Source organism: Vipera ursinii, assembly GCF_947247035.1.
Source record: "Vipera ursinii genome assembly, chromosome: 10".
In the NCBI taxonomy this organism is placed as follows: domain Eukaryota; kingdom Metazoa; phylum Chordata; class Lepidosauria; order Squamata; family Viperidae; genus Vipera; species Vipera ursinii.
Window position 1 is genome coordinate 1,075,262 of NC_139520.1, and position 25,218 is coordinate 1,100,479.

General features: G+C 39.0%; 1 protein-coding gene across 5 annotated transcripts in view; it reads left to right on the forward strand.

Moving 5' to 3' along the window:
- CNOT1 (CCR4-NOT transcription complex subunit 1) overlaps window positions 1–25,218 on the forward strand; it is a 160,559-nt gene that overhangs the window by 74,550 nt on the left and 60,791 nt on the right. For 4 of the 5 annotated variants that reach the window (XM_083370494.1, XM_083370496.1, XM_083370498.1 and 1 more), the window contains exons 13-21: window positions 298–538; window positions 2,002–2,121; window positions 6,842–6,964; window positions 7,209–7,360; window positions 10,565–10,715; window positions 11,800–12,004; window positions 13,595–13,738; window positions 15,250–15,374; window positions 16,552–16,838. In XM_083370494.1, coding sequence (XP_083226620.1) covers window positions 298–538; window positions 2,002–2,121; window positions 6,842–6,964; window positions 7,209–7,360; window positions 10,565–10,715; window positions 11,800–12,004; window positions 13,595–13,738; window positions 15,250–15,374; window positions 16,552–16,838 — 1,548 coding nt within the window. The remainder of the gene's footprint in view (window positions 1–297; window positions 539–2,001; window positions 2,122–6,841; window positions 6,965–7,208; window positions 7,361–10,564; window positions 10,716–11,799; window positions 12,005–13,594; window positions 13,739–15,249; window positions 15,375–16,551; window positions 16,839–25,218) is intronic. The other variant, XM_083370495.1, reaches the window with a different exon arrangement.

Here is a 25,218-nt window from a genome sequence, read left to right on the forward strand (position 1 = left end):
GGTTGACTCAGCCTTCCATCCTTCCGAGGTAGGTAAAATGAGGACCCAGATTGTTTGGGGCAGTAAACTGACTTTGTAATAATGCCGCTTGGGGGGGCGCTAATAAGCAGGCATATACATAGAATGAAGGCTATTGCTAAGCACATTGATTTGTGCTTTAGATTGTAAGCCGCCCTGAGTCTTTGGAGAAGGGCGGGATATAAATGGGATTAAAAAGAAATATATATTTGATAGTCACAAGTAAAGCTAAAGCATGTGATTGCTCATAAATTTCAATTTTTGTTTCTTTTGTGTTAGGAAGAGCCTAGATTTGATTGAATCCCTGTTGCGGTTGGCAGAGGTGGGCCAATATGAACAAGTCAAGCAGCTCTTCAGCTTCCCTATCAAGCACTGTCCAGATATGTTGGTCTTGGCTTTGCTACAGATCAACACTTCTTGGCATACTTTGCGGCATGAACTCATCTCCACACTTATGCCCATTTTCCTTGGCAACCACCCAAATTCTGCTATCATCTTGCATTATGCGTGGCATGGGCAGGTAAGGATTTGAAAGGAGCAAAAGTGGAGATATCTTGCTTTTTCTTTGGCCGAAGAGGAGTGGTATGGATTCAGTTATGTAATGTGCTCAAGCTATGCTCTGCTGTTACATAAACCAGAGGCCCCCAACCTTTTCAACAGCAGAGACTGTGGAAAGAGGTTTTTCTGCAGATAAGGGAGGAAGTGTGGTTATACACAGTGCCTGCATCCCATGTGTACAAATGGGGCTCCACTCTTTGTGTGACCCGGTTTCTGGTGCAGTGTGGATTGGTGCCGGTTCGTGGACCGGGGGTTGGGGACCCTGTTCTAGGCTATGAGGTCATTGAGAGAGATTGTCCAGACCCTTGGCGTTCACTCTAAATAGTCTGATGATTTCCCAGATCTTTTTCTTATTTGCCAGATCCAGGAATAAAGGAGAGCCAATATTGGACATACTACCTGGAATCTGTTGTAAGATTGTCTGGAATAAAGAAAAGTGGGGAAGAGCCTGCTGTGGCCTATGCATTTGCTATGTCAGACAGAGAAATGTTTTTTTAGAGTTTTCTTATTGTGAATTCCAACAGGACTAATATATCAATGCTGTGTGACCTGGTTCTTCTGGGTGCCAGATTCCCCCCCCCCCTCCCGGCCCTAGAGAGATGTTGCACTTCCATTTAATTAGCTAACTCGGTAAATGCCTTTATGGAAAGGAGAGGGAAAAGTTTCAGTATTTAGCAAACTTTAGCAACTTTTGAAAATTGAATGCCACAGTTCTCAATAATCCTCTTAGTCTGGCAGTGTGCTTAAAGTAAATAATTGCAGTAAATAAAGCATCAAGAAGTAGAGGTGGTGGTTGTGGTTTCAATCAAGATGGCAAGGAGATTGGCAAGAAGAGCAGAAGTGGGGCAGCGTATTTCCTATGTGTTGCCTATCTCTGGTTTCCACTTGGTGTTGCCTCCCCCTCTGATGAAAGGCTTTCAGAGTGGTAGATTTTCATGCGTGTTGCCAGAGTTGCCCATTTAAGAAACCTGGATCAGAAATGGGAAGTAGTTCCCTTTCTGTCCCAAAGATGCTTTTCCAAAAGGCTACTGGACTTTCTTGTTTTTTTCTTTGAAAATGTTTTGTTTCTCATCCAAGAAGCTTCTTTGTTCTTGGGTGAGAAGCAAAATGTTTTCAAGGGGGGGGGGAAAGCCCAAGAAAGTCTTTTTGGGACAACCATAACCTGGATGACTGAGAAATCCCATGGACAGTTCCCTTCCTGCTTTGAGATTGGGGGATGAATAGAGGAAGGCAATGTAGTGGTGACTTGGAGTTAGTGATCTCAGGCTTGTGCCTTGATATTACTGTGGCCCTGGGCATAAATCCAGTTGAAACATATTTAATATCAGTGCCACAGTATTATAAAGGAGCAAGGATCTGGTTTCTGTAACCAAACTAACAACTAAATAATTATGCGAGTAGACTAACATTTAAGTATTTTCTTAGGGCCAGTCCCCTTCAATTCGTCAACTCATCATGCATGCCATGGCAGAATGGTACATGAGAGGAGAACAATATGACCAAGCAAAATTATCACGTATTCTAGATGTGGCCCAAGACCTGAAGGTGAGTCTATTTTTTGTGTTGATTCTATTTGGGATTACAAGTGTTTGTGCCAAACATACAGTTCTGGTCCAGGAGAAACATGTTTTTTAATATATATATATCGGACAGACTAACAGAAGAATAGAGGTACGTGTAGAAGAACATAAGAACTCAGTACAGAAGAAAGATCACACATCTTCACTAGTACAACACATAAACACTACGGGACACAACATCAATTTTAAAGGTACAAAAACAATCGCCAAAATAGAACATCTCAATAGCAGAATAATCAGAGAAGCCATTGAAATAGAAAAACACCCAGACAGTATGAACAAGCGAGACGACACCTCCCGCCTACATGCCATTTGGAAACCAGCATTGATAGAGAAACGAATTTCAGCAAACAAGGATTTAAAAAACCAATAAACAACCCCAAATGCCACCAGCCCCAGCAAGACTCATCCACACCCAGAACAAAAACTCTCCCACACAGAAGACAGAACAAGTCAAGCAAAAGTGCCATCACCCAAGCAGAAGAATGCACACACGAACCTGACTGACCCATACCAGAGATACATAGCAGGTCCTCGAACTCGGAGCCAAACCAAAGCTCTGGAGGCCACTACACAGCCCACTCCTCAGGACACCAAATCACAACACTCAGGATATTACGACACAACAAAAAACCCCACCCATTCAGAACACACCCCACCCAATCAGAAGACAGCCACGCCTCCAACCAATCAGAAGACAACCACGCATCCACCCAATTAGAACACAGCCACGCCTCCACTCAATCAGAAGACAACCACGCCTCCACCCAGTCGGAGGACACCCCCACCCAATCAGAAAGCAACCACGCCTCCACCCAGTCAGAACACAGCCCCACCGGCAGTTGGAAGGAAAGGAACAGCCAGACCACGCATTGCTCCTGGAAGCAGCAGGAGGAACACTCCGGCCTGATGATGACGGATGGGATTTCGTCGAAACGTCGCCACAACTTTCTGAAGATGAAAGGAACGCGGGAAGAAACCTGAGACTCTAGATGTACACACACACACACACACACACACACACACACACACACACACACACACACACATATATATATATATATATATATATACACACATATATATATATATATATATATATATACACACACACACATATATATATATATATATATATATATATATACACATATACACACACACATATATATACACACACATATACATATATATACACACACACACATATATACATATGTGTGTGTGTGTAAATTTTAAATTGCTAACAGAATTAAGCATTTGTCATATATATATGTGTGTGTGTGTGTGTGTGTGTGTGTGTGTGTGTGTGTAAATTACTAACAAAGAATTAAGGGAGACTGAAATGCATTTCTGACTCATTAGTCTTCATCAGTCAGCCATACCCTTCTGAGATTCGAACCTGGGCTGATTGCACATTAGGCAGTGTATTTAGTGGTATTTCCCCTTCAAATATATACTGAATTTTTATGATAAAAAAACTGCTGAGTAGAGTTGATATATGTTGCTAAAACGTATTTTACAGAAAAAGTTTCTGAATTATTTTGAACTGCATGATCAAACATTCAACGAAATAGCCTTTTTTGTTTGGTTAAATTAGTTGTAATTTAAGAGAGAGAAAAGAGAGAGAGAGATCAGGATAATCACTGGTCTGACTACTGAAGAGAATATTTGGGAGAATACCGTTTTTACAGATAAAAGATTTTCACAATACGGAACCTCTGAATAAGAGTAGTGGATGGTGCTAAGTTGCAGTGGTTCTTCTGATATCAGCTCAGATCTTTTTTTGACAATAGAAATGTTGAAGCTTCAGCAATTCAAACATGTTTGTTTCTATCCCATCTTTATTATTTTTACAAATAACTCAAGGTAGTGAACGTATCCAACATGCCTTTCTATTTCCCCCTCAACAACGGTTTTGAGATTATTTTTATTTTATTTTTCAACTATTTAGAGCAACCAAAAGGAACAATCTAAAAATGTATAGATTATTATTGCAGTTAAAAATAGGATATCCTCCTCCCTTCAATTTAAAAGAATTTGAGATACTGATCTTGGTAAATCTATAGAGCAGGCAAGTCAAACTGCTGGCCCACAGGCCGGATGCATCATACTAAAACCACGCCCAACCTATTGCCGGCAATGGGGAAAAACTTGCGACGTCGTGAGTTTGACATGCCTGGTGTAGAGGGAACAAATTTGGCAGGAATTGTGGAAATCAGATGGATGCACATTAGCTTCACTAAATGAACTGCCGTGGGAGATTTATTGGGACATTTGTAGTGATTGGGCATTAATGCTGAACCCTTTTGGCATAATACTTTGGGGTCATTTACTAAACAAGTAACTAAATGCTCTCCAGAGTTAGGTGTTTTGTATTTATTTACAGATGGAATCCCAAATTTAAAAATAAGGAACATATCTGTTTAATTTTAGCAATTAAAATGCTGTAAAACCTTTCAAGGTTCTTTGGTTGTTAGATTAGAAAAATCACAGCCAAATTTAAAATAATGAAACATCAGAACAGGAACCATAGTTCTGTTAAATTTTAATAGATTTTATACTTTATCTGATTATTAACAAATAATAGTGAGGTAATATTAATTGACATGGTGGCGGAGTGGTTAGAATGTAATATTGTAGGCTAATTCTGCTGACTGCCAGCAATTGCCAGAAGCAACCTAGAACTAAGGAGAAATTTCCTGACAGTTAGAACAATTAACCAGTGGAACAACCTGCCTCCAGAAGCGGTGAATGCTCCAACACTGGAAGTTTTTAAGAAGAGACTGGACAGCCATTTGTCTGAAATGGTATAGGGTTTCCTGCCTTAGCAGGGGGTTGGACTAGATGACCTCCAAGGTCCCTTCCAACAACTACTACTTCTTCTTCTTCTTCTTCTTCTTCTTCTTCTTCTTCTTCTTCTTCTTCTTCTTCTTCTTCTTCTTCTTCTTATTATTATTATTATTATTATTATTATTATTATTATTATTATTTTATTAAAAATCTCACTGGCTCAAGGTTGACTCAGCCTTCCATCCTTCCAAGGTTGGTCAAATGAGGGTCTAGATATGTTGGGGGCAATATGTTGACTCTGTAAACTGCTTAGAGAGGGCTGTAAAGTACTGTGAAGCAATATATAAGTCTATGTGCTATTGCTATTGCTATAAATCTGTACATGTATGTACCTATTTACTTATGTTTAAATAGATTTTTGTGTTTTCTGCACATTTTTACTCTGAATGTCTTGAATATTTGTTATCTAATGACTTGATAATATTAGTTAGTCATAGCTTTTGTGTATGTGTATAGACCACATACCAAAGAGGATAAGAACAAGGAGAACAAAAAAGGAAATAAACATTGCATCAAGGGGGGGGACCCACAACCATGATTTGAGCTTAGCCCAAGTTCAGTAACAAAACCAGGCCTTTAAATCCTTTCAGAAAGCCAGCAGGGTCAGAGTAAGTATGTTCTCCAGGGGAATGGTGTTCCAGAAGGAAAGTGCCATAGCAGAAAAGATCTCATCTTGGGTCTGCTTCCCAGGTAGATTGTATACAGAGCATGACCCTCCTAGATCTAATCAGATACAGCTGGGGAGAGACAGCCTTGCACTTAACCTGGTCCCAAGCCAACCTATTCCCCAGTTTGTGTGAGACCATCTAGGTATAATGCATTGATGTTGGGTTTGACAGGTGAACAAGCTACCTCATTCTCAGATAATTAGAATAACAGAATAAGCTGGAAGGGACCTTGGAAATCTTCTAATCCATGAGTGTCAAACTCAATCACATCACGTGATATATCGTGACGTTTTTTGCCTTTGTACAGTGGTGGGCGTTGCCTGCACATGATGCATCCGGCCCATGGGCCATCAGTTTGTGTCCCCCCCCCCGTTCTAGTCCATTAGTTGTTGAATAGAGTAGGAATAGGAAATAGAATGGAACAGAATTAGAATTAGAATTAGAAATAATAGAATAGAATAGAATAGAATAGAATAGAATAGAATAGAATAGAATAGAATAGAATAGAGAAAAGGAATAGAATAGAATAGAATAGAATAGAGAAAAGGAATAGAATAGAATAGAATAGAATAGAATAGAATAGAATAGAATAGAATAGAATAGAATAGAATAGAATAGAATAGAGAAAAGGAATAGAATAGAATAGAATAGAATAGAATAGAATAGAATAGAATAGAATAGAATAGAATAGAATAGACCTTGGAGGTCTTCTGGTCCAACCCCCTGCTCAGGGTGGAAACCCTTGTACCATTGAAGACACTTCTTAAAAACTCCCAGTGTTGAGGCATCCACAACTTCTGGAGGCAAGTTGTTCCAATAATTAATTAATTAGTTGTTTGTGAGATGGTACTTACAAACTATTGGTTGTGATGCTGAAGAGGAAGATTGTTTCAGGCCAGTCTTCCAGGAGAAGGAGGACTAGTTTTCTGCTTCTGACACCTTTCCACAGGCATTCCCTTCCTGGGGCTGTTCACTTCTCTCCCGCGTACCCTACCTTCACCCTGCTAATTCTTAGGGTTCCCAAGGAACTTCTACCTGGAAAGACATGTTGTTTTCTTCTACCACAAATGCTCTGCAGTGGAAATGAATTTGCAGGACCACTATAGGAAGGCTACTAGAGAGGTCAAGCTTGTCATATGGTCTAGCAGCTTTCTTTTTCTTCAGGCATTGTCTATGCTGCTGAATGGTACTCCATTTGCCTTTGTTATTGACCTTGCTGCCCTTGCCTCTCGGCGGGAATACCTCAAACTAGACAAATGGCTCACAGATAAAATTCGGGAGCATGGGGTAAGTAAGGTTTTTCTTAATTCATTCTGCAAGTTGTTTTCTGATTAAAATAGTTGCTTATTTTAAAGTGTCCTATTGTTTGTGTGTGCAGACTATGGCCTTAAATGTGTTGAACTTTAACTCACTCAATGCTTATCTACTTTTATTTATTTACATCCTGCCTTTATTATTTTTTATAAATATGAAGTTATTTTTGTGCTTATACTATGTGCAACTCATACAGCTTTGCACTTCTTCTCCCTAGGAGCCCTTCATCCAAGCTTGTATGACTTTCTTGAAGAGAAGATGTCCCTCTATCTTGGGTGGTCTTGCTCCAGAGAAAGACCAGCCCAAAAGTGCTCAACTTCCACCAGAGACCCTAGCAACAATGCTAGCTTGTCTTCAGGCTTGTGCTGGGTAAGCAAATCATGGTCTTCTTTAAAAGGATGTCTGATAAGGGGCTAAAGCAGAGGAGGGGAGCTTCAGAGTGCAATATTCTGTGGCTCAGCCACAGGTTGACTTGGGCAATACAGTTGAAGTAAGAACTTTGTGAACAAATAGCAAGTTGAAAAGAGAGATGAATTCTAAATATAGCACACATGCGTAACCCTCAACATTGTTATATGCAAAATATAATTTTCCTTAAACCAATAAAGAATTTTTTCTTCTATTTGTATATTTCATGTGGGATCTAGGTTTAGAATTTTCATATTACAGGGTCAAAATGGATTCAACCTTGATTCTTGGGTAATTTTTCTTGGCAGCAATATGGAAATGGTTTACTGCTGCTTTCTTCCCTGTCTAGTCTGTAGCCTAGAGTCTCTTCATGCACTTCCATCAAGTACTAGTTAAGTGTAACCATGCTTAGTATAAGATTATTTCCCTCCATGTAAAACGCTGAGGTGGATTGAATTGTCTGTATGCCTCTTCTCAAGAGGCCACCCTTAGACCCAACCGTGTTAGACAACTTTCATCCAGTCTCCAAACTTCCTATAAAGAAAGGCTGTTGAGAGGATTGTTACCGCTCAGCTTCAGAGGATCCTGGATCAGGTGGATTATTGGATCCATTTCAGTCGGGGTTACAGTACTGAGATAGCATTGGTTAAACTTGCAGATGACCTTTGGAGGACTTGTATGCAGCTAATGCTGCTCTCCTTTAAAACATATAGAGATGAAGTACCCACAACATGCACACTGTTCCAGTGTTTTACACACCTTACAGTCAGGAAGTTTTCCTATATTTAAACAAATTATTTGTAGATGCAACTTGTCATTTTGGACCTGGTCTCTGTATCTGGAGAAGGTAGTTCTTGACCACTTCCCTATTGCTTTCCTTTATGTATATGAATGTAGTTTCATCATATCTTCACATCATCTTCTTTTCTCCAGCCTGACCACCCAGGTTTTTTCAGCCTTTCATGATTTGACATATCCTTAGATCCCTTGTCATCTTTGTTGCTTCCCTCTGAATCTGTTCTAATCAATCTGTAATCTCCCAGAAATGTAGAATCATAGATAGCACTTTGGGTGCCTCTTCATCTGAGGGGGTGCCATCAGCAACTTTTGAAGGAGATGGTACCATGTTTCCCCGAAAATAAGACCGGGTGGTGGTGGTGGTGGTATTATTATTATTATTATTATTATTATTATTATTATTATTATTATTATTATTATTATTATTATTATTATTATTCATTATTATCATTATTATCATTATCATTATCATTATCATCATCATCTCTAAAAGAGGCACCGGGTCTTATTTTCGGGGGATGTCTTACTCCCCTCCAGCACCAATAGCCCTACGTAGAGGGTCCACTTCTTCTGCAGCCGAAGGAGCAGCTGCATTCTGCAGTTGCATTCTGGTCAGCATTTTGCAGTCAGGCCTTTCTAGAAGGCCTATGCAGCCAAGTACAATCAATCCATGGGTCGGTTCTTGGCTGCAGAGGTTTTGCAGAACTGAGCTATGGATTGAATCCATAGCTTGGTTCTTGGCTGCAGAAGCCTTCCAGAAAGGCCTGTGACTGAGAAATGTAGGCCTGGCTGCAGAAGACTCCGCAGAGGAAGTGGGCCGGCAAGGAGAGGCCTGGCTGCAAGGTAAGTGGATACGTGGGGCAGATCCACACCCTTATCCCCGCCGTAGCTTGATTTTTAAGTGTGTGCCTCACTCCAAAACTAGGGCTTGTTTTTGGAGTAGGCCTTACTTTGCTCCCTTCTCAGAAGGCCATCCTTGGACTCAACAGTGTTGGATAACTTTAGTTCAAACTCATTTCTAGAACAGATTGTTGAGAGGGGGAGTTGGCAGTCAGCCACAGAGGGTCCTGGAGGAAGCAGGTTATTTGGACCCTTTTCATGCTGGATTCGGGCTGGGGTACACTACAGTACTAAGATGGCATTGGTTGTACATGCAAATGACCTTTGGAAGACTGGATAGGGTGGTACAATCATTCTGGCATTCTTTATTTTCTTTACAGCTTTCAGTACCATCAACCATTGTGTCCTTTGGGTTTTTGTCTCTCCCCTGGTGTTATATCATCTTTGACTCTGAACACAGTTGCACTGAGGTAGTGCACAATTAGGGATTCTAGACTCACCCCTCCTGCTTGAAGAGCAGATGGCAGTTAGGGCCTTTGCACAGATTCATATTTCACTCCAATTGTATCCTCTCTTGGGGTCACTCATGCCTTGGTCACCTCCCACTTGGATAGCTGCATTGGGCTCGAAGACCACCGAGAAAGTATAATTGGTCCAGAATGTAATAGCACATGCAATAATTACCCCTATGTTATACCCATTTTGTGCAAGCTGTACTGGCTCCCAGTTTCCTTCCAGATGCAATTCAAGGTGCTGGTTATCACCTTTAAAGCCCTACCTGGTACAGACCAGGCTATTTATTGGATTTCCTCTTCCTGAAAGGATCTGCCTATCCCACTAGACCAGAGAAGGTATCAGCTCCAGGTGCCTTCCCTGACATGCTGCTATCTGTGGGGACCTGCCTTTTCCGTGGCTTCCCCACCTTGTGGAACACCTTTACCCTGGCCATCCAACAAATCTCACCCTTTTAGCCTTCTGGAAGGCTATCAAGCCCTGCTTGTTCCCCCAGGAACTGGGGTAATGTTGAATACCTAGGCATGTTTGTTGGAGGATCCTGGAAGAATGACTGAGGCACCAGGTTTTTATGATTTTATAGTTGTTTTGCTGTGAGCAGCCCAGAGTTGTGCTCTAAGATGGGTAGCCATACAAAACTTTTCAAAAAAGAAAAAGCAATCATCGATACCATCATTCCCTTCCTAGATGCAGGCATAATCAGCATCTCAGTCTCTGACAACCAAGTCTTCATCAGCTATCTTTGGGATTCTTTCGTATTCTTCAGCCCTTGCTTGCTGTGGAAAAACAGTTAAAATATGTTGAGCTTTTTGTCTTTCAATTATTCAAGAGGATATTAGAATGCATTGGGAGAAAGAGATCTAAGCTCAGGCAAGCCAGTTCTAAGATAGAGGATTTGCTAGCCTTCCATCTAGCCAGGCTTATACCCAGGACCAAATGCAGTTCTTGGAACAATGCTAGAACAAACTGAATTTCTGGTAATTCTAAATAAAAATAACTTGGTTTCTGCATTAGAAGTGTATCGCAAGAGCTATCGGAAACCATTCTCACCATGGTAGCCAACTGCAGCAATGTAGTGAACAAAGCCAGACAGCCACCGCCTGGTGTAATGCCCAAAGGACGTCCCCCCAGTGCTAGCAGCCTGGATGCCATCTCCCCTGTGCAGGTACGTAGCCAGCGTGAGAGAAGCAGGTAATAGTTCTTTTGCCTGTTGGTTTGTTGGTGTGCAGAATTCAGCCTCATTCAAAAGCAGTTCATCCTGTTTTCTTTGCATGGTGAATGTTACCTTGTGGGTTAAGCACGACCTTTGAACCTGATTGGCCTTTTACAGCTTCTCAGGCCAAGCATCAGTGCTAGATTGTAAAGGCTTGTGATAGGAGGCTCTTTGGCTCTCAGCTGAACTGCTCTTTGAAAAAGCAAGGAACATCTCCAAGACTGCACTTAGAGGTAGATTTCTGTGCCCTTTCATTATTGATTTTCTAAATACTGTATTTGACTCTGTGCTATTGATTAAAAGAAAAAAATGAATAAAAGATAGTCTGGGCATATGTTTTAAGAAACCTATCTGCAATAAGTCCATGCTGTAGTACTGAACATTATGGTCAGTTGGAAGATAGTTGTCCTGCATGTTAATTTATAATCTAAAAGAGCCAACAGCAGAATTCTGCAGAAGCATCTCTTTGATGGATCTTTGATGGATCTATGTTTGACTTCACTCTTATTTATTGTGCTGATAAGTACCGAGGCTGCATCAAACTCATTGCTTTCCACTAGCTGTCCTTTACCTATGCTTTAATGTATGTACACTTTCAAATCCAGATTCACTTTGGCTTATGGCATTATCCTTCTCCCAATAGTTCTGCTGTATGTATTTCTCCTCTTAACCTTTCTGACTACCTCTGCTTGTTGCATATTTATGTCCTGTCTCTGTCTAGTCTCAATGGATAAGACTTCCTTTAGTCTTGAGAGCCATTCTGTATATCATCTCATTTCCAGTTTTGTAGCAAAACTCCAGATTTTTTAGCTTTTCAAACCTGATGGTTTGCATTTGGGGAACAAAAGCCACTTGAGATGGGCTTTCGGATCTGATCTTAATGATTCTTCTTGTGTTAGGAACAGACACATCCTGTCAGGATCTGATGCAAAATGTTAATGATTTTGGCAGGTATGATCTAAATAAAGATGATACACCGTTTGATACAAATATATAAATAACTGGTTTGTTTTCCTTAATGTTTTATTCTTGTCAGATTGATCCACTTGCTGCTGGAATGGCATCTCTCAGTTTAGGTGGCCCAACGGTTCCTCATACCCAGAGTGTGCCTGGATTTCCTCCAAACTTGAGTTCTGCTTTTAGTACTCCTCAGTCACCAGCAAAAGCATTTCCACCGCTTTCCACACAAAACCAGAACACACCTTTTAGTGGGATTGGTGGGCTCTCTTCGCAGCTTCCAGGTATGGTTTTATTAAACAAGCTTCTGCTCATTAGGAAATGGTGCTGGAAGTATATTCTGCTTGACCCTCCTTTTGGAGCCAGACATTATCACTTAAGGGGAAACTGTTTTTGTTACATTTTCTTAACTGTATCCCAGAAACTCTACATATAGTGTTCTGTTCCTAAGAATCAAAGGATACTGTTTCCTGTTCCCAAAGCCCAAATGTTCTGAACTTGCAAGTGAAAGCAAAAAGAAAAAGGAGGGATTTGCAATAATGCATATCTGAATATATGCAAAATAGAGGAAACTATTTCAGCATAACTAGTACTGTTTGACATGTGAAGTATTAATACCACTTTACAATGCCTTGGTAAGGCCACGCTTGGAATACTGTATCCAGTTTTGGTCACCACAATATAAAAAAAGATGTTGAGACTCTAGAAAAGAGTACAGAGAAGAGCAACAAAGATGATCAGGGGACTGGAAGCCAAAACATATAAGGAACGGTTGGTTGCTGGAATTGGGAATGTCTAGTCTTAATGAAGAGAAGAACAAGGGGTGACATGATAGTAGTCTTCCAATATCTCAGGGGCTACCACAAAGAAGAGGGAGCTATTCTCCAAAGCACCTGAAGGCAGGACAAGAAGCAACAGATGGAAACTAGTCAAGGAGAGAAGCCACATAGAACTAAGAAACTTCCTGACAGAACAATTAATCATTGGAACAACCTGCCTCCAGAAGTGGTGAATGCTCCAACACTAGAAGTTTTTAAGAAGAGACTGGACAGCCATTTATCTGAAATGGTATAGGGTTTCCTTCCTGAGCAGGGGGTTGGACTGGATGACCTCCAAGGTCCCTTCCAACTTTATTATTATTATAAAACTTTTATTCATTAAACATGAACCTCAGTTAACCGAACATTCAAATTGACTGGCATTAATGGCTGACACGGGTTGCTGCCAGCATCCAAGGTATCAACAAGGTATCTCCTTAAAATGTAAGATGTTCTGAGTAGCAGTTTTTTGTAGCTTTGCTGGAGTTGTTGTTGTTGTTGTTATTTTTTATTGTTGTTGTTGTTATTATTATTATTATTATTATTATTATTATTATTATTATTATTATTATTATTATTATTATTATTATTATTATTTACAAAACTATATCATTGACCTCTGCAGTGCCCTTTATATTTTCAGGGTAGTAGAATCTTTGGGCCGTATAATTCAAACACTCCTTTGCACATTGCATCATTATATCAAGGGAAACAGCAATAACAATAGCACTTAGATATAGCACTCCATAGTTTTTGACAGCACTCTCTGAGTGGCTTATAGAGGCAGCCTATTGCCCCCAACAATCTGAGTCCTCATTTTATCTACCTCAGAAGAATGGAAGGCTGAGTCATCCTTGATCGAACTCCTGACTGGGCAGAATTTGCCTGCAATACTGCAATCTAACCACTATGCCACCAGGCCTTTTAGGGCTGGGCGGTTAAAAATATGAAATATAAATAAATATAAAATACATAAAATATCAAATCAACTGTTGGCCTTTTCAAGGTAAGGATAACTATACTGTTCTAAAGTCAGAGATAATTATTTTTTTTCAGTAGGTGGTCTCACAACAGGTAGTCTGGGTATCGGAACTGGGACCCTTGGCCTCCCTGCAGTGAATAATGATCCATTTGTTCCAAGAAAGCTGAACACATCAGGACTGAACCAGCCCACATTCCAGCAGAGTAAGGTGAAACCTTGTAAGTGATGATGATGTTTGATTGTTGACCAATCTGCAGCTTTTTTGGTTTAGGCTGCAGGGATGGATGGTGCTATGTATGCTTGGAATAATAAAAGTAGTGACTCTGGCAGGTGCATAGCTGTGGACACCCTTTCAGTCAGTACTTTGCAACGCTCCCTTTAGAAGAAATTACAGCTCTGAAAATTTCCTTTAGCAAGCTAAGAGTCTCTCTGTTCTTGCTTTTTGAACCCTAACCCTCCCATTTCCTTAACAAACTGTTCCAGTTCGGTTCTTAAGTATCTTTCAATGTAGAATAGAATAGAAGAATAGAATAATAACTATATTATTCACTATATTGTCACTTTGAATGTACACTAATTGGCATATATTAAAATGAAATTTCGTTGCATTCAGCTCTGAAAAGGCTCACCACCTCCAGTGTAAACTACATAAATATGAGATAAATAAATAAATACATACATACAGAATTATGCATATACCCACATATAATATGACACAGAGAAGCAACAGTCTAGCTCGGGTTGTGTATACATGTGCATGGTGAGAAAAATGAATCTTGCGAGTTTACCAGATGGGTGGCATAGGAAACAAAGCCATTACAGGGTAATCCTGCTAGAAATACTTCAAAACCTCCTCCCATTCCAAAATGTTTATCTTTTGTGTCCAGTTTGGGAACTACACAGTATGCTAGATTATCGTCTTACTGAAATTTCCAATATTTTTTCAGCTTCACTTTCCTGTAGGATTTATTAATATTGAATCATTCTTTCTTCCACCTGCACAAATATTCCTGTGCATTGGTTGGATAAGTCTTGTGGTTTTACTGGCAAAATTTTTGAAAATGGTTTGCCATTGCCTGTTTCCTAGGGCCAAGGTCACCCAGCTGGCTTCATGCCTAAGACAAAAGTAGAGGTCATAGATTTCCCAGTTTATAGCCTGATGCCTTAACCACTATCCCAAACTGATTCTCCTCTTCAAATACTTCACTTATTTTTCTCTCAGTACTTTGTTCCAAATGTCTCTGTCTTTTGTGCTCTCTGCTTGGTTGTTTTCTTGCAGACATTTCATTACCCAAACTAGATCACAACATCAGTGTGATGATGATGATGATGATAATGACAACGATGATGACAATGACCTAGCACTGATAAGGTGACCTAGTTTGGGTAAAGAACATCTGCAAGATCTGTTGTGGGCACTTAACTCCCCCATAACTATTAACTATTAATTACTTTATATTTCCTGCCAAGGTTGTTTCATTGTGCTCTCACCCTCTGCCCAAATCTCTTCTCTGAGTTAGAGCATCCTGAGCATCTGGGAGACGTTGACTTTTTGAATCAGATGACCACCTTTCAGCCTCTGCCAATCAGTGTGCTGGGTCCCAGTGACTTCCCTGATTGGTAGAGGCAGTTGAAACAATGTAGGGTGGCTTCTGTTAACTTGGTGCCATAAAATCAATGCATTTTCCAGCATTTCATGTTCTTAATTAATATGTGCCTTTTCCAACAGCTGACTTATCTCAGGTATGGCCAGAGGCTAATCAGCACTTTAGCAAAGAGATTGATGATGAAGCCAACAGCTATTTTCAGCGTATTTATAATCACCCACCCCATCCTACCATGTCTGTAGATGAGGTGAGTTTGGAGAGGAAATGGTTTTATTTCAAGAATTATCAAACTCTTGGGATAGCAAGTGCTGACAATGGTAATTTCTGTCGGGTAGTTAAAATTGAAAGTTTTGAAATAAGCTTTTGTACAGTTACAGACAACCTCTGCTTTTTCAGTATCTGCTGTATGCAAAACAATACTGACTACTTGTTCAGTGCCTTTTTAAATTTACAACAGCACTAAAAAACAAAACTTACAGCCATTGTGTTGTCCCCACACTCATGTGATCACAATTTGGGCACCTGGCAACCTATATTCATTTACGATGGTTGCAGCATCCTTCAGTCATGTGATCACCATTTGTGACCTTCAAAGCTGACTATAAGCAAATTCCATGGGGAAGCCGGCAGAAAGTCACAAGTCGTGATCATTTCACATCACTCTTACTGACCAGTGGTTATTCACCAAGCCAGCACTGATGTCATAAATTAGTGTCATCAGTTGATTTGTGTTTAATGACAGTACCACTTACCAACAGAGTTGCGGGTCCAAATTGCAGTTGGTGAGTGAGGACTACCTATATTTTAAACATTAGTAAATCTCATTTTTGATGTATTTTGTTAAGTATGCCTTGTTATATGCCAGATAATAAGAGGGTCTGGTAAGTAAATCTGCACTGGTATTTTTGAAAACGATTCAGGCTTTAACTGAATCCAATTTTAAGGAGAAATTCTTGTCCGGGACAATATTTTTTCCTTTGCATGCCCCACTTAAGTCAAAATTTTGCCATCTTTAAATGTCAGGATGGCTTGTATGAACTGAATCATTTTATAGTTCCTTTAAAATACACTATTTTTGTGCTTTATCAGTATTAAGAAACAACTATAATTTATCATAACAGGTGGTCACTGGGTTGCCTTGAAAAAACAAAGATGGTCAGATCTGAATTTTAACTGAATATTCCATGAACTCACCAGGAGTCAAGGTCAACTTGTGGCAGGCTTGACCTTTGCTTCCTTTAAAAAATTGCAATAATTATTTTAAAAATATTGTGATAACTAGCCAAACAAATGAAAGTTATATTTACCACCTTGTTTACAGAGAGCTCTAGCCAAACTTTGACTGGATTACTCAAAAAACTTTATTTTTTGTGCAGGGCTCTGCACAACTGAATTTTTTTTATAACATTCTGATTTCCTTACAGGTGTTAGAAATGCTACAGAGATTTAAGGACTCTAACATTAAACGGGAGCGAGAAGTATTTAACTGTATGCTGAGGAATTTATTTGAAGAATATCGTTTTTTCCCGCAATATCCTGATAAAGAGCTCCACATAACAGCCTGCCTCTTTGGAGGGATAATCGAGAAGGGATTGGTGACCTATATGGCCCTGGGCCTGGCCCTGCGCTACGTGCTTGAAGCCTTACGAAAGCCTTTTACATCTAAAATGTACTATTTTGGAATTGCTGCATTAGATAGATTTAAAAATAGGTGGGTGTCTCTTAATTCTTTGTTAATTTCTTTCAGGAATGTTGAGGGAATCTTACAGAAAAGGGAATATACCCCTTTTAGATTTACAAGATTGGTGATCTATTGTTTATTTAAAATAAACTGCATATTGCAATTCTTAGATGAATTCTATAACAAATATATATATATCCAATAGACATTTAGATTAATAAAAAGAGTTCACATTTTAGAATGAAGAAAATATTCCTAACATGGACATAGGTATAAGATTTAGTTTGAAGATCCTGGCCAATTGATTTTCAATCGGCTGAAATTATGGCTATTGTTAATTATCTTTTATACATACTACTCCTTTTTGTTGTTTGAATTATAGAGTATATCAATATATACACATGCACGCATATCTGTGCTCATATTTATCTTTAAACATAAAAATGGACAGTGGAGTAAATAGCAAAGAACAATGTAGCCAGTTTATGACTGATTGGCATCACTACCAGGACTGTCTACCCACAAAATACATCAAAATGAATTTTGCTCATTATTTTTGATCCATGCAGGATGACTTTTCATAAGTTTCTTTTGTTTATAGTTTTCAGAACTCTTTAGAATAAGTAGTAAGCTATAGTATATTTGTCTTGTGTCTCTGAGTGAACTAGTTTTTAGTAAATTTTCCTTTCTTTCCAGAGGAAATGAATCTTTGCTAATTCATTGCACTTATTCATCCTTTGTGTCCTCTGATATTCCCATGGCTGTAGTTGCTTTTGCCTCCTGTTTCTTCCTGGGAGCAGCAGATCAGGCTGGCTGCCATCTCACCTGGGAAATCTTGCTCTTAGTGAAATAATTTATAATTGCTTTTATTTTACATTATTTTAAAAGAGCTGTATAGATGCCCATATTGTAACAACTACCCAGGGTGGTGCACAAAACAATGCAAACTTACATACCCTGTCCCAAACAGAATAAAAATCAATAAGACCTCATAAAACTCTATAGAAACTCATGGTGCTCCACATCAGCCCTGTCCCCCACATGTCGACACCATCTTCCCTGGGCTCATCCTGCCCCCAATGCATGTGGGGAAAGCCAGCACTTCAAGGCCCCCTGGAAGGCAAAGGAGGGTGGGAGAAGCACTGTTCTGGGGGGTGGGGTGTGCTCCATTCCACTGTGGAAAAGGAACGCTTCCCAGGCCCTGCTAGAGAGCGATGTTTGAGGAGGATCCTGGAGCACAGCTAGCTCCTCTGCTCTGAAACTCTCTAGAAGTGGTTCCACAAGTGGCCTGGTCCGGTTACTAGGGCTTTACAGGTGACAGTCAGCAACCTGATTCACACCCAGAAAGAAACGAGAAGCCAGTGGAGCTTACACAGCATTGGTGTAATATGGGTGAATCTTAAGGCACCCAGAACGGTTTGCTCTACAGGTAGTCCTCCACTTACAACCATTAGCTCAACAACCCAGGACTTTCCCCACTGTCTGAAACACCTATGCTCCACATTACCTCCACAATCGGAAGAGCCAATATTGCATGGATGCCTTGCTTAACGACTGCTGTGACTTATGGCCATAATTCTAGGCCCAGTTGTTGCTGTAAGTCAAGCACTACTGTATGTTAGATACTGTATGTATCTAATGTTCTTAATGAATCTGGTATTTTATGAAGTATCATCACATGTTTTTTCTTCCTAGAGCTAAGGTTATGTTGGATTAATCCCAGTTGCAACAAAAATATTGCTAATATTGAACCATATTGATCTTTCTTTACATGCCGTTCCTTGAGGTTATCAAAGTTCTGCAACAGTCCTAGACAGTAGATGAAATAAAATTTTATTTTTTTTATTTTATTTTAATTCTATTTATATCCCGCCCTTCTCTGAAGACTCAGGGCGGCTTACAAGCTTAGCAGTAGCCTTCATTCTATGTATATGCCTGCTTATTAGGGCTTTCACACACACCCCAAGCGGCATTATTACAAAGTCAGCTTAATTGCCCCCAACAATCTGGGTCCTCATTTTACCTACCTCGGAAGGATGGAAGGCTGAGTCAACCTTGAGCCTGGTGGGATGCGAACCTGCACTAATTGCAGGCAGCTGGTGTTACTTAAGGAGGCATTAGCCCACTGCTCCACCAAGGCTGATGTAACTGATGCTGCCATACGTTGCAGAATATATTTAAATAACTGGGGAAGGTTAAACTATTCTGGAAATCTATTTAATATATAGATTGATTAAGTGTAAATAAGATTGTACAGGTAATTTTTGGGTTACAATGGCAATTGGGACCTGGAACTCAATTGCTAAGCAATGCAGTTATAAGGCTCAATATTAGCATTACTTGGCAAAGGCAATTCCAGTAGTCCTAGCATTAAACAAGGACTACAACCCAGGTGGCCAGAAAGGCCCAACAGAGACTCCACTTCCTCAGGGTCTTGCGGAAGAACAGGGTAGAACAACAGCTAATGACCTTCTTTTACCGGTCTTACTGTAGAGAGCATCCTCTCGCACTGTATTGTGGTTTGGTATGCTGGCCTGACAGCCACGGATAGGGAAGTATTACAGAGGGTGGTGAGCACAGCACAAGACATTGTGGGCTGTCCCCTGACACCACTGGATGACATCGCCAAGGCTCGCTGCCTCGGAAGAGTGAGAAAAATTCTCAGGGAAGACTCAAACCCTGGACAGGATTTCTTTACTCTCCTACCATTGGGTAGGAGATACAGGAGTATAGCCAGCCGTACCAAACAGGCTGAAGAACAGCTTTTATCCACGGCCTGTTAGGCTCTTGAACGGGAAATAATTTTATAATTTTATGTATGATTGACGTGCGTGGCCGGTGTGTTGTGCAATTAGCTCACATGGTGTAACAAGATGGTGGGTTTGTTGTCACTGTGAGTTGGGGGGGCACGAAGGGAGGGTCAGCCAATCTCAATGTATACATGGTTGTACTTTTTTTTGGAAAAGTTTTACAGTACATTTTTTAAATAGAAAAGACTCCCTCCCCCCCCAACCCTCCCCTACCCTCCCCTTCCCCCTCCCCGACTTCCCAGAGCTGAGTACAGGGTATAAGCTCACAAACGTAAGCTAAAATATGCTAACAACAAAAATAAAACATTAAATTCTATCGCACTTTAACTCTCCATGGTCATAACTATATTACTAACAAATAATACGTCATATAAAACCACTACTTATTCAAATGCTAAATGAAACTTTTTAGTCCCATATTTATTCTGAATATATTCAATCCAACTTCTCCATTCCACAATATATCTCTGTTGCGATTGTTCTTTCAAATATGCTGAAATCTTTGCCATTTCCGCCAGATTAGAAACTTTCAAAAGTCCACTCTTCTATAGTCAGCAGTTCCTCCTTCTTCCAATATTGCGCTACTAAAAGTCTTGCTGCCATAATTAAATTCAACATCAATTTAGTATCTATAACAGTAAAGTCTGTAATAATACCCAACAAAAACAACTGCGAAAACCTTATTTTTTTCTTAAATATCTTTTGCATATTCCACCAAATTTTAATCCAAAAAGCTTTGACTTTTTTACAAGTCTACCATATGTGAAAATACGTTGCATCCTCACAACCACACCTCCAACATTTGGGCTGGCAGTTTGGATACATACCTGCTAGTTTTTTAGGGTCTAAGTGCCACCTATAAAACATTTTATAAAAATTCTCTCTTAAATTTTGGGCCTGTGTAAATTTTATGTTTCTAACCCAAATCTTTTCCCAAGTATCCATTGTTATAACCTGAAAATTCTGGGCCCACTTTATCATACAATCTTTAACAAGTTCCGTTTCTGAATCAATTTCTATCAATGCGTTATATATCCTTCTTATATGTGCTTGACCTTGATCTCTAATTTGTTTTACCAAATTTCCATCAGTTATCGAAAAGCCAACTTTCTGATCTTCTTTCCATCTTGCTTGTAACTGCCCATACTGAAACCAGGTTTGCACAATCTTTTCTTCTTTTAAAATATTATATGGCTTTAATTGCCATTCATTCCTTTCTAACCTTAAAATTTCTTTATATGTGGTCTCATCATTTTTAAATCCAACATTTATATTTTCTATTGAATGTTTAGGTATTGCCCAAATTGGTATCTTATAATTTAACTTATGTCTATATTTTTTCCATACTCGCAACAGAGCATACCTTAATATATGTATCTTAAACACATTATCCACCTTCTTAGCATACAATAAATATGCATGCCAACCAAATAACAAATCATAACCCTCAAGATTTAATAATCTCCCTTGTGTTAAATTGAACCAATCACTTATTGATGATAAAGCAGCAGCCTCATAATATAATTTAAGATTGGGCATTTTAAGACCACCTCTTTCACGTGTATCTTGCATTATCTTAAATTTAACTCGTGGGTTTTTCCCTGCCCAAACAAATTTATTAATACCTTTCTGCCACTCCTCCAAATTTAAATCCTTTTTAAGTATAGGTATCATTTGAAACAAAAATTAAAATTTTGGCAACATTCATTTTTACTGCTGCAATTCTTCCCAATAAGGATAGTTGTAATTTTTTCCAACCATCTAGCTCTTTTTGTGTTTTTAACCATAACAATTCATAATTATTCTTATATAACTTCACATTTGAAGCTGAGAGGTAAACCCCCAAATATTTAGTCTTTTTAACTATTTCAAATCCCATTAACTCTTCTAAAACAACCTTTTCTTCTATAGTCATATTTTTAGACAATATTTTAGTTTTTTGTATATTTATCTTAAATCCAGAAACTTTCCCATATGACGTTATTATCTCCATCAACTCTACAACTGAGTAAGTCTGTTGACTTACTGTAATAACCAGGTCATCCGCAAACGCTCTCAGTCTATAATCCTGATCTCTTATTTTAATTCCCTTAATTTTATTTGAGTCTCGTATTTTAATCAATAATATTTCCAGTGTTAAAACAAACAGCAAAGGTGACAATGGACACCCCTGTCTTGTACCCTTTTCAATATTACATGTTTCTGTCAAACTACTATTAACTATTATTCGAGCTGTTTGCTTCTGATATGTTGCTCTAATAGGTTGTAAAAATTTTTCCCCAAATTCCATTTTCTCCAATGCTTTAACTAAAAATTGCCAATCCAATTGATCAAAGGCTTTTTCAGCATCCAAAAAGATCAGCGCTGCAGAGACCTGGTTATTTCTATCCAAAATTTCCAATAAATCTACAATATGTCTCACATTGTTCTTCATTTGTCTACCACTTATGAATCCAGTTTGATCACTATGAATCACTTGCTGCATTACCTTCATTAATCTATTTGCTAAAATTTTTTGCAAATATCATATAATCAGTATTTAAAAGCGATATTGGTCTATAATTTTTGGCTTGGGTAGCATCTTGGTCTTCCTTCGGAATCAACGAAATAAAAGCTGTTTTCCATGATGGAGGCACTTCTCCTCCCAATTGAATTGTCCTAAACAATTCTTTTAAAGGTTCCACCATTTCTGACTGTAAATTTTTATAATAGACGGCAGTCAAACCGTCTGTACCTGCTGCTTTACCCACCTTTAATTGCTTAATTGCTAAAATAATTTCTTCATCATTTATCAATTGATTCATCCCTTCCCTTTGTTCTTGTGTAAGAACAGGAATATTAACTTCCTGCAGATATCTATATCTATATCTTGAATCTTATCTCTAACATACAACTTAGAATAAAAATCAACAAAAGCCTTTTTAATAAGATTCTGCTGATGCACCACTTTACGCTTGTACTCTATTCTATCTATATTACGTGACCTTTGTTTCTTCCTTAACAAGTAGGCTAACCACCTACCCGGCTTATTGGCATTACAAAAGGTGTTACGTTTAGCATACCGTAAATTAGTTGCCACTTGATCTGCCATCAACATGTCAAACTGGCCTCTTAGTAAAGTAATTACCTCTTTGATCTTCCCATTAGATGGATTCTAAATTAAAGCCTTTTCTTTTCTCTTAATTTCCTCCTCTAATTCTTTTCGCCTAAGTTCCAATTTACGTCTGTATTTATTATTCAAATATATTAACACTCCTCTCATATAAGCTTTACTTGCATCCCAAACCATTTCAATAGAAGTACCCTTATACATAGTCATTTTTAAAAATTCTTTCATCTGTTTTTTACACTCTTCCACATTTTCTTGATATCTAAACAAATTTTCATTTAGTCGCCAAGACCGTCTGTCTCCATTGTCTTTTTCTATTTCCAACCATACTGGACTATGATCAGATATAGTTCTTGGACATATCTTAATCTTGTTAATCCTAGAAAAGAAATCATTGGTAATTAATACAAAATCAATCCTAGATAGGGATTGATGCCTATCAGAAAAAAAGGTAAAGTCTTTTTCTTGCATGTTTCTTTCTCTCCAAACATGTCTCAATTCCAAGTCATCCTTCATCTCAAAAAATGATTTAGGCCAGTGGTCTTCAAACTTGGCCCTTTTATGACTTGTGGACTTCAACTCCCAGAATAGCTGGCTGAGGAATTCTGGGAGTTGAAGTCCACAAGTCATAAAAGGGCCAAGTTTGAAGACCCCTGATTTAGGCAATCTAGCATGACTTGGTGTACTTCGAAAAAGGCCTCTTTTGTCCAATTGTACATCCAAAACGCCATTCGTCTCCCATAAAAATACAAGATTTGTAATCCCACTGAATAATCTTGCTATGTAATAGTTTATAAAATTCTCCTTGCTGTTGATTAGGAGCATATTTATTTATTTAATTGGATTTGTATACCGCCCTTTCCCGAAGGACTCAGGGCGGTTTACAGGGAATTAAAACAAGAAATACAAAAATTAAAAACAATTAAAAAGATTATAACAGTCCCTGAAAGAGTAAAAACCCCAATTAAAATTAAAATTCTCAGCCTGGGCCAGAGAGCTCGAAGAGCCAGGTCTTCAGGTCCTGGCGGAATGAACGGAGGTCGGGGGCAGTCCTCAGCTCCACGGGCAGCTGGTTCCAGAGGGCAGGCGCACCCACTGAGAAGGCCCTCCCCCAAAAGTATTTTCTTGCCTTCTATTAATAGTTCAATTATAACATATCTTCCTTGTTTATCTGTTTCAATTAAACTAGCTGTTAAAGTATTCTTGACGTAAATAACAACTCCTTTTTTCTTGTCAGGAGCAGAAGCAATAAACTGTGTACCCAGCCTAGAGTTTATCAAATACTTTTGATCAACTGCTCGAATATGCGTTTCCTGTAAGCAAATAACATCATTTTTAAATTGTTTTAGATAGTGAAATACTTTCTTTCTCTTCTGTGGGGAATTTAGTCCATTAACATTCCAAGTTAGAAGCTTTGTCGCCATATTTTGCGACATGAAGCTTTTGGAGCGCCTCTTCCAGAATCACCTGCACTCTCTTCGGTTTCGCTCCTCCCACTGCTTCACTATAAGTAGGTTTTTGAGATGTAATTATGGCTTTCTGTTGTTCTTGCTCTTGTCTCATTCGTCTGGTTGCAGCCCGTGTCACTCTTTGATCTCTAACTTCTTCCATTGGTACCGAAATCTGGTCCACTCCTGTAGTTTGCTGGGATTCTCTATCCTTCAGCTGAATAACTCCTTCAGCTCCTTGTGTACTCCCCCTTCGTGGCTGACACTCTCCTTCATCATTCCTCCTTTTAAGTTCCGAAGATGGTGGGGAGCCTGCCTTCAAAATATTAGCATAGAAATCTCGTGCCTGCAAAACTGTGTTAAGACGATATCTCGTGCCTGCGTGCATCACCACCATGCCTACTGGAATCTCCCATCTAAACTGGATAACCCGTTTCCTTAATTCTTCTGCCTAAAAAGCAAATTTTTTTCTTTTCCTTAAAATTCTTGGAGGAATCTCTTTCAGAATTAAAACTTCTTGCTCTGCAACTGTAAATTTATTATTATAGAAGGCTTGAATTACCTCATTTCTAATTGCTCTCTTCGTAAAATAAACCACATTTCTAGGTAGCTTTCTTTGTCTTGCAATCCAAGAGTTAACACGAAATATTTTATCTATATCCACCATAATATCTTCTGCTGAGTGCCCCAAAACCTGTTCAAGAGCTTGTACCAATATTTCTTTCAAACTTTCCTTAGGATCTTCTTTGAAACCTCTAATTCTCACAGCAAACTCCATTTCGCAATACTGTATCATTGTCACATCATCATCAATCTTTTCCATCACAGTTTCAGCATCCAGCATTTTAGCATCTAGTCTCATGTTACTTTGACTAAGTTCTTCCACTCAGTCATCCAGACGTTCAGTACATACTGCCAGTCCTTGAAATGCAGCCAAAATGTCTGCTCTTATCTCAGTATTCTTCTCAATAAGTTCAGCTATTTCTTGGGATTGTATTTTTAAAGCATCCTGCAAATCTTTTATTGTTAAAGCTGGTGCGGGT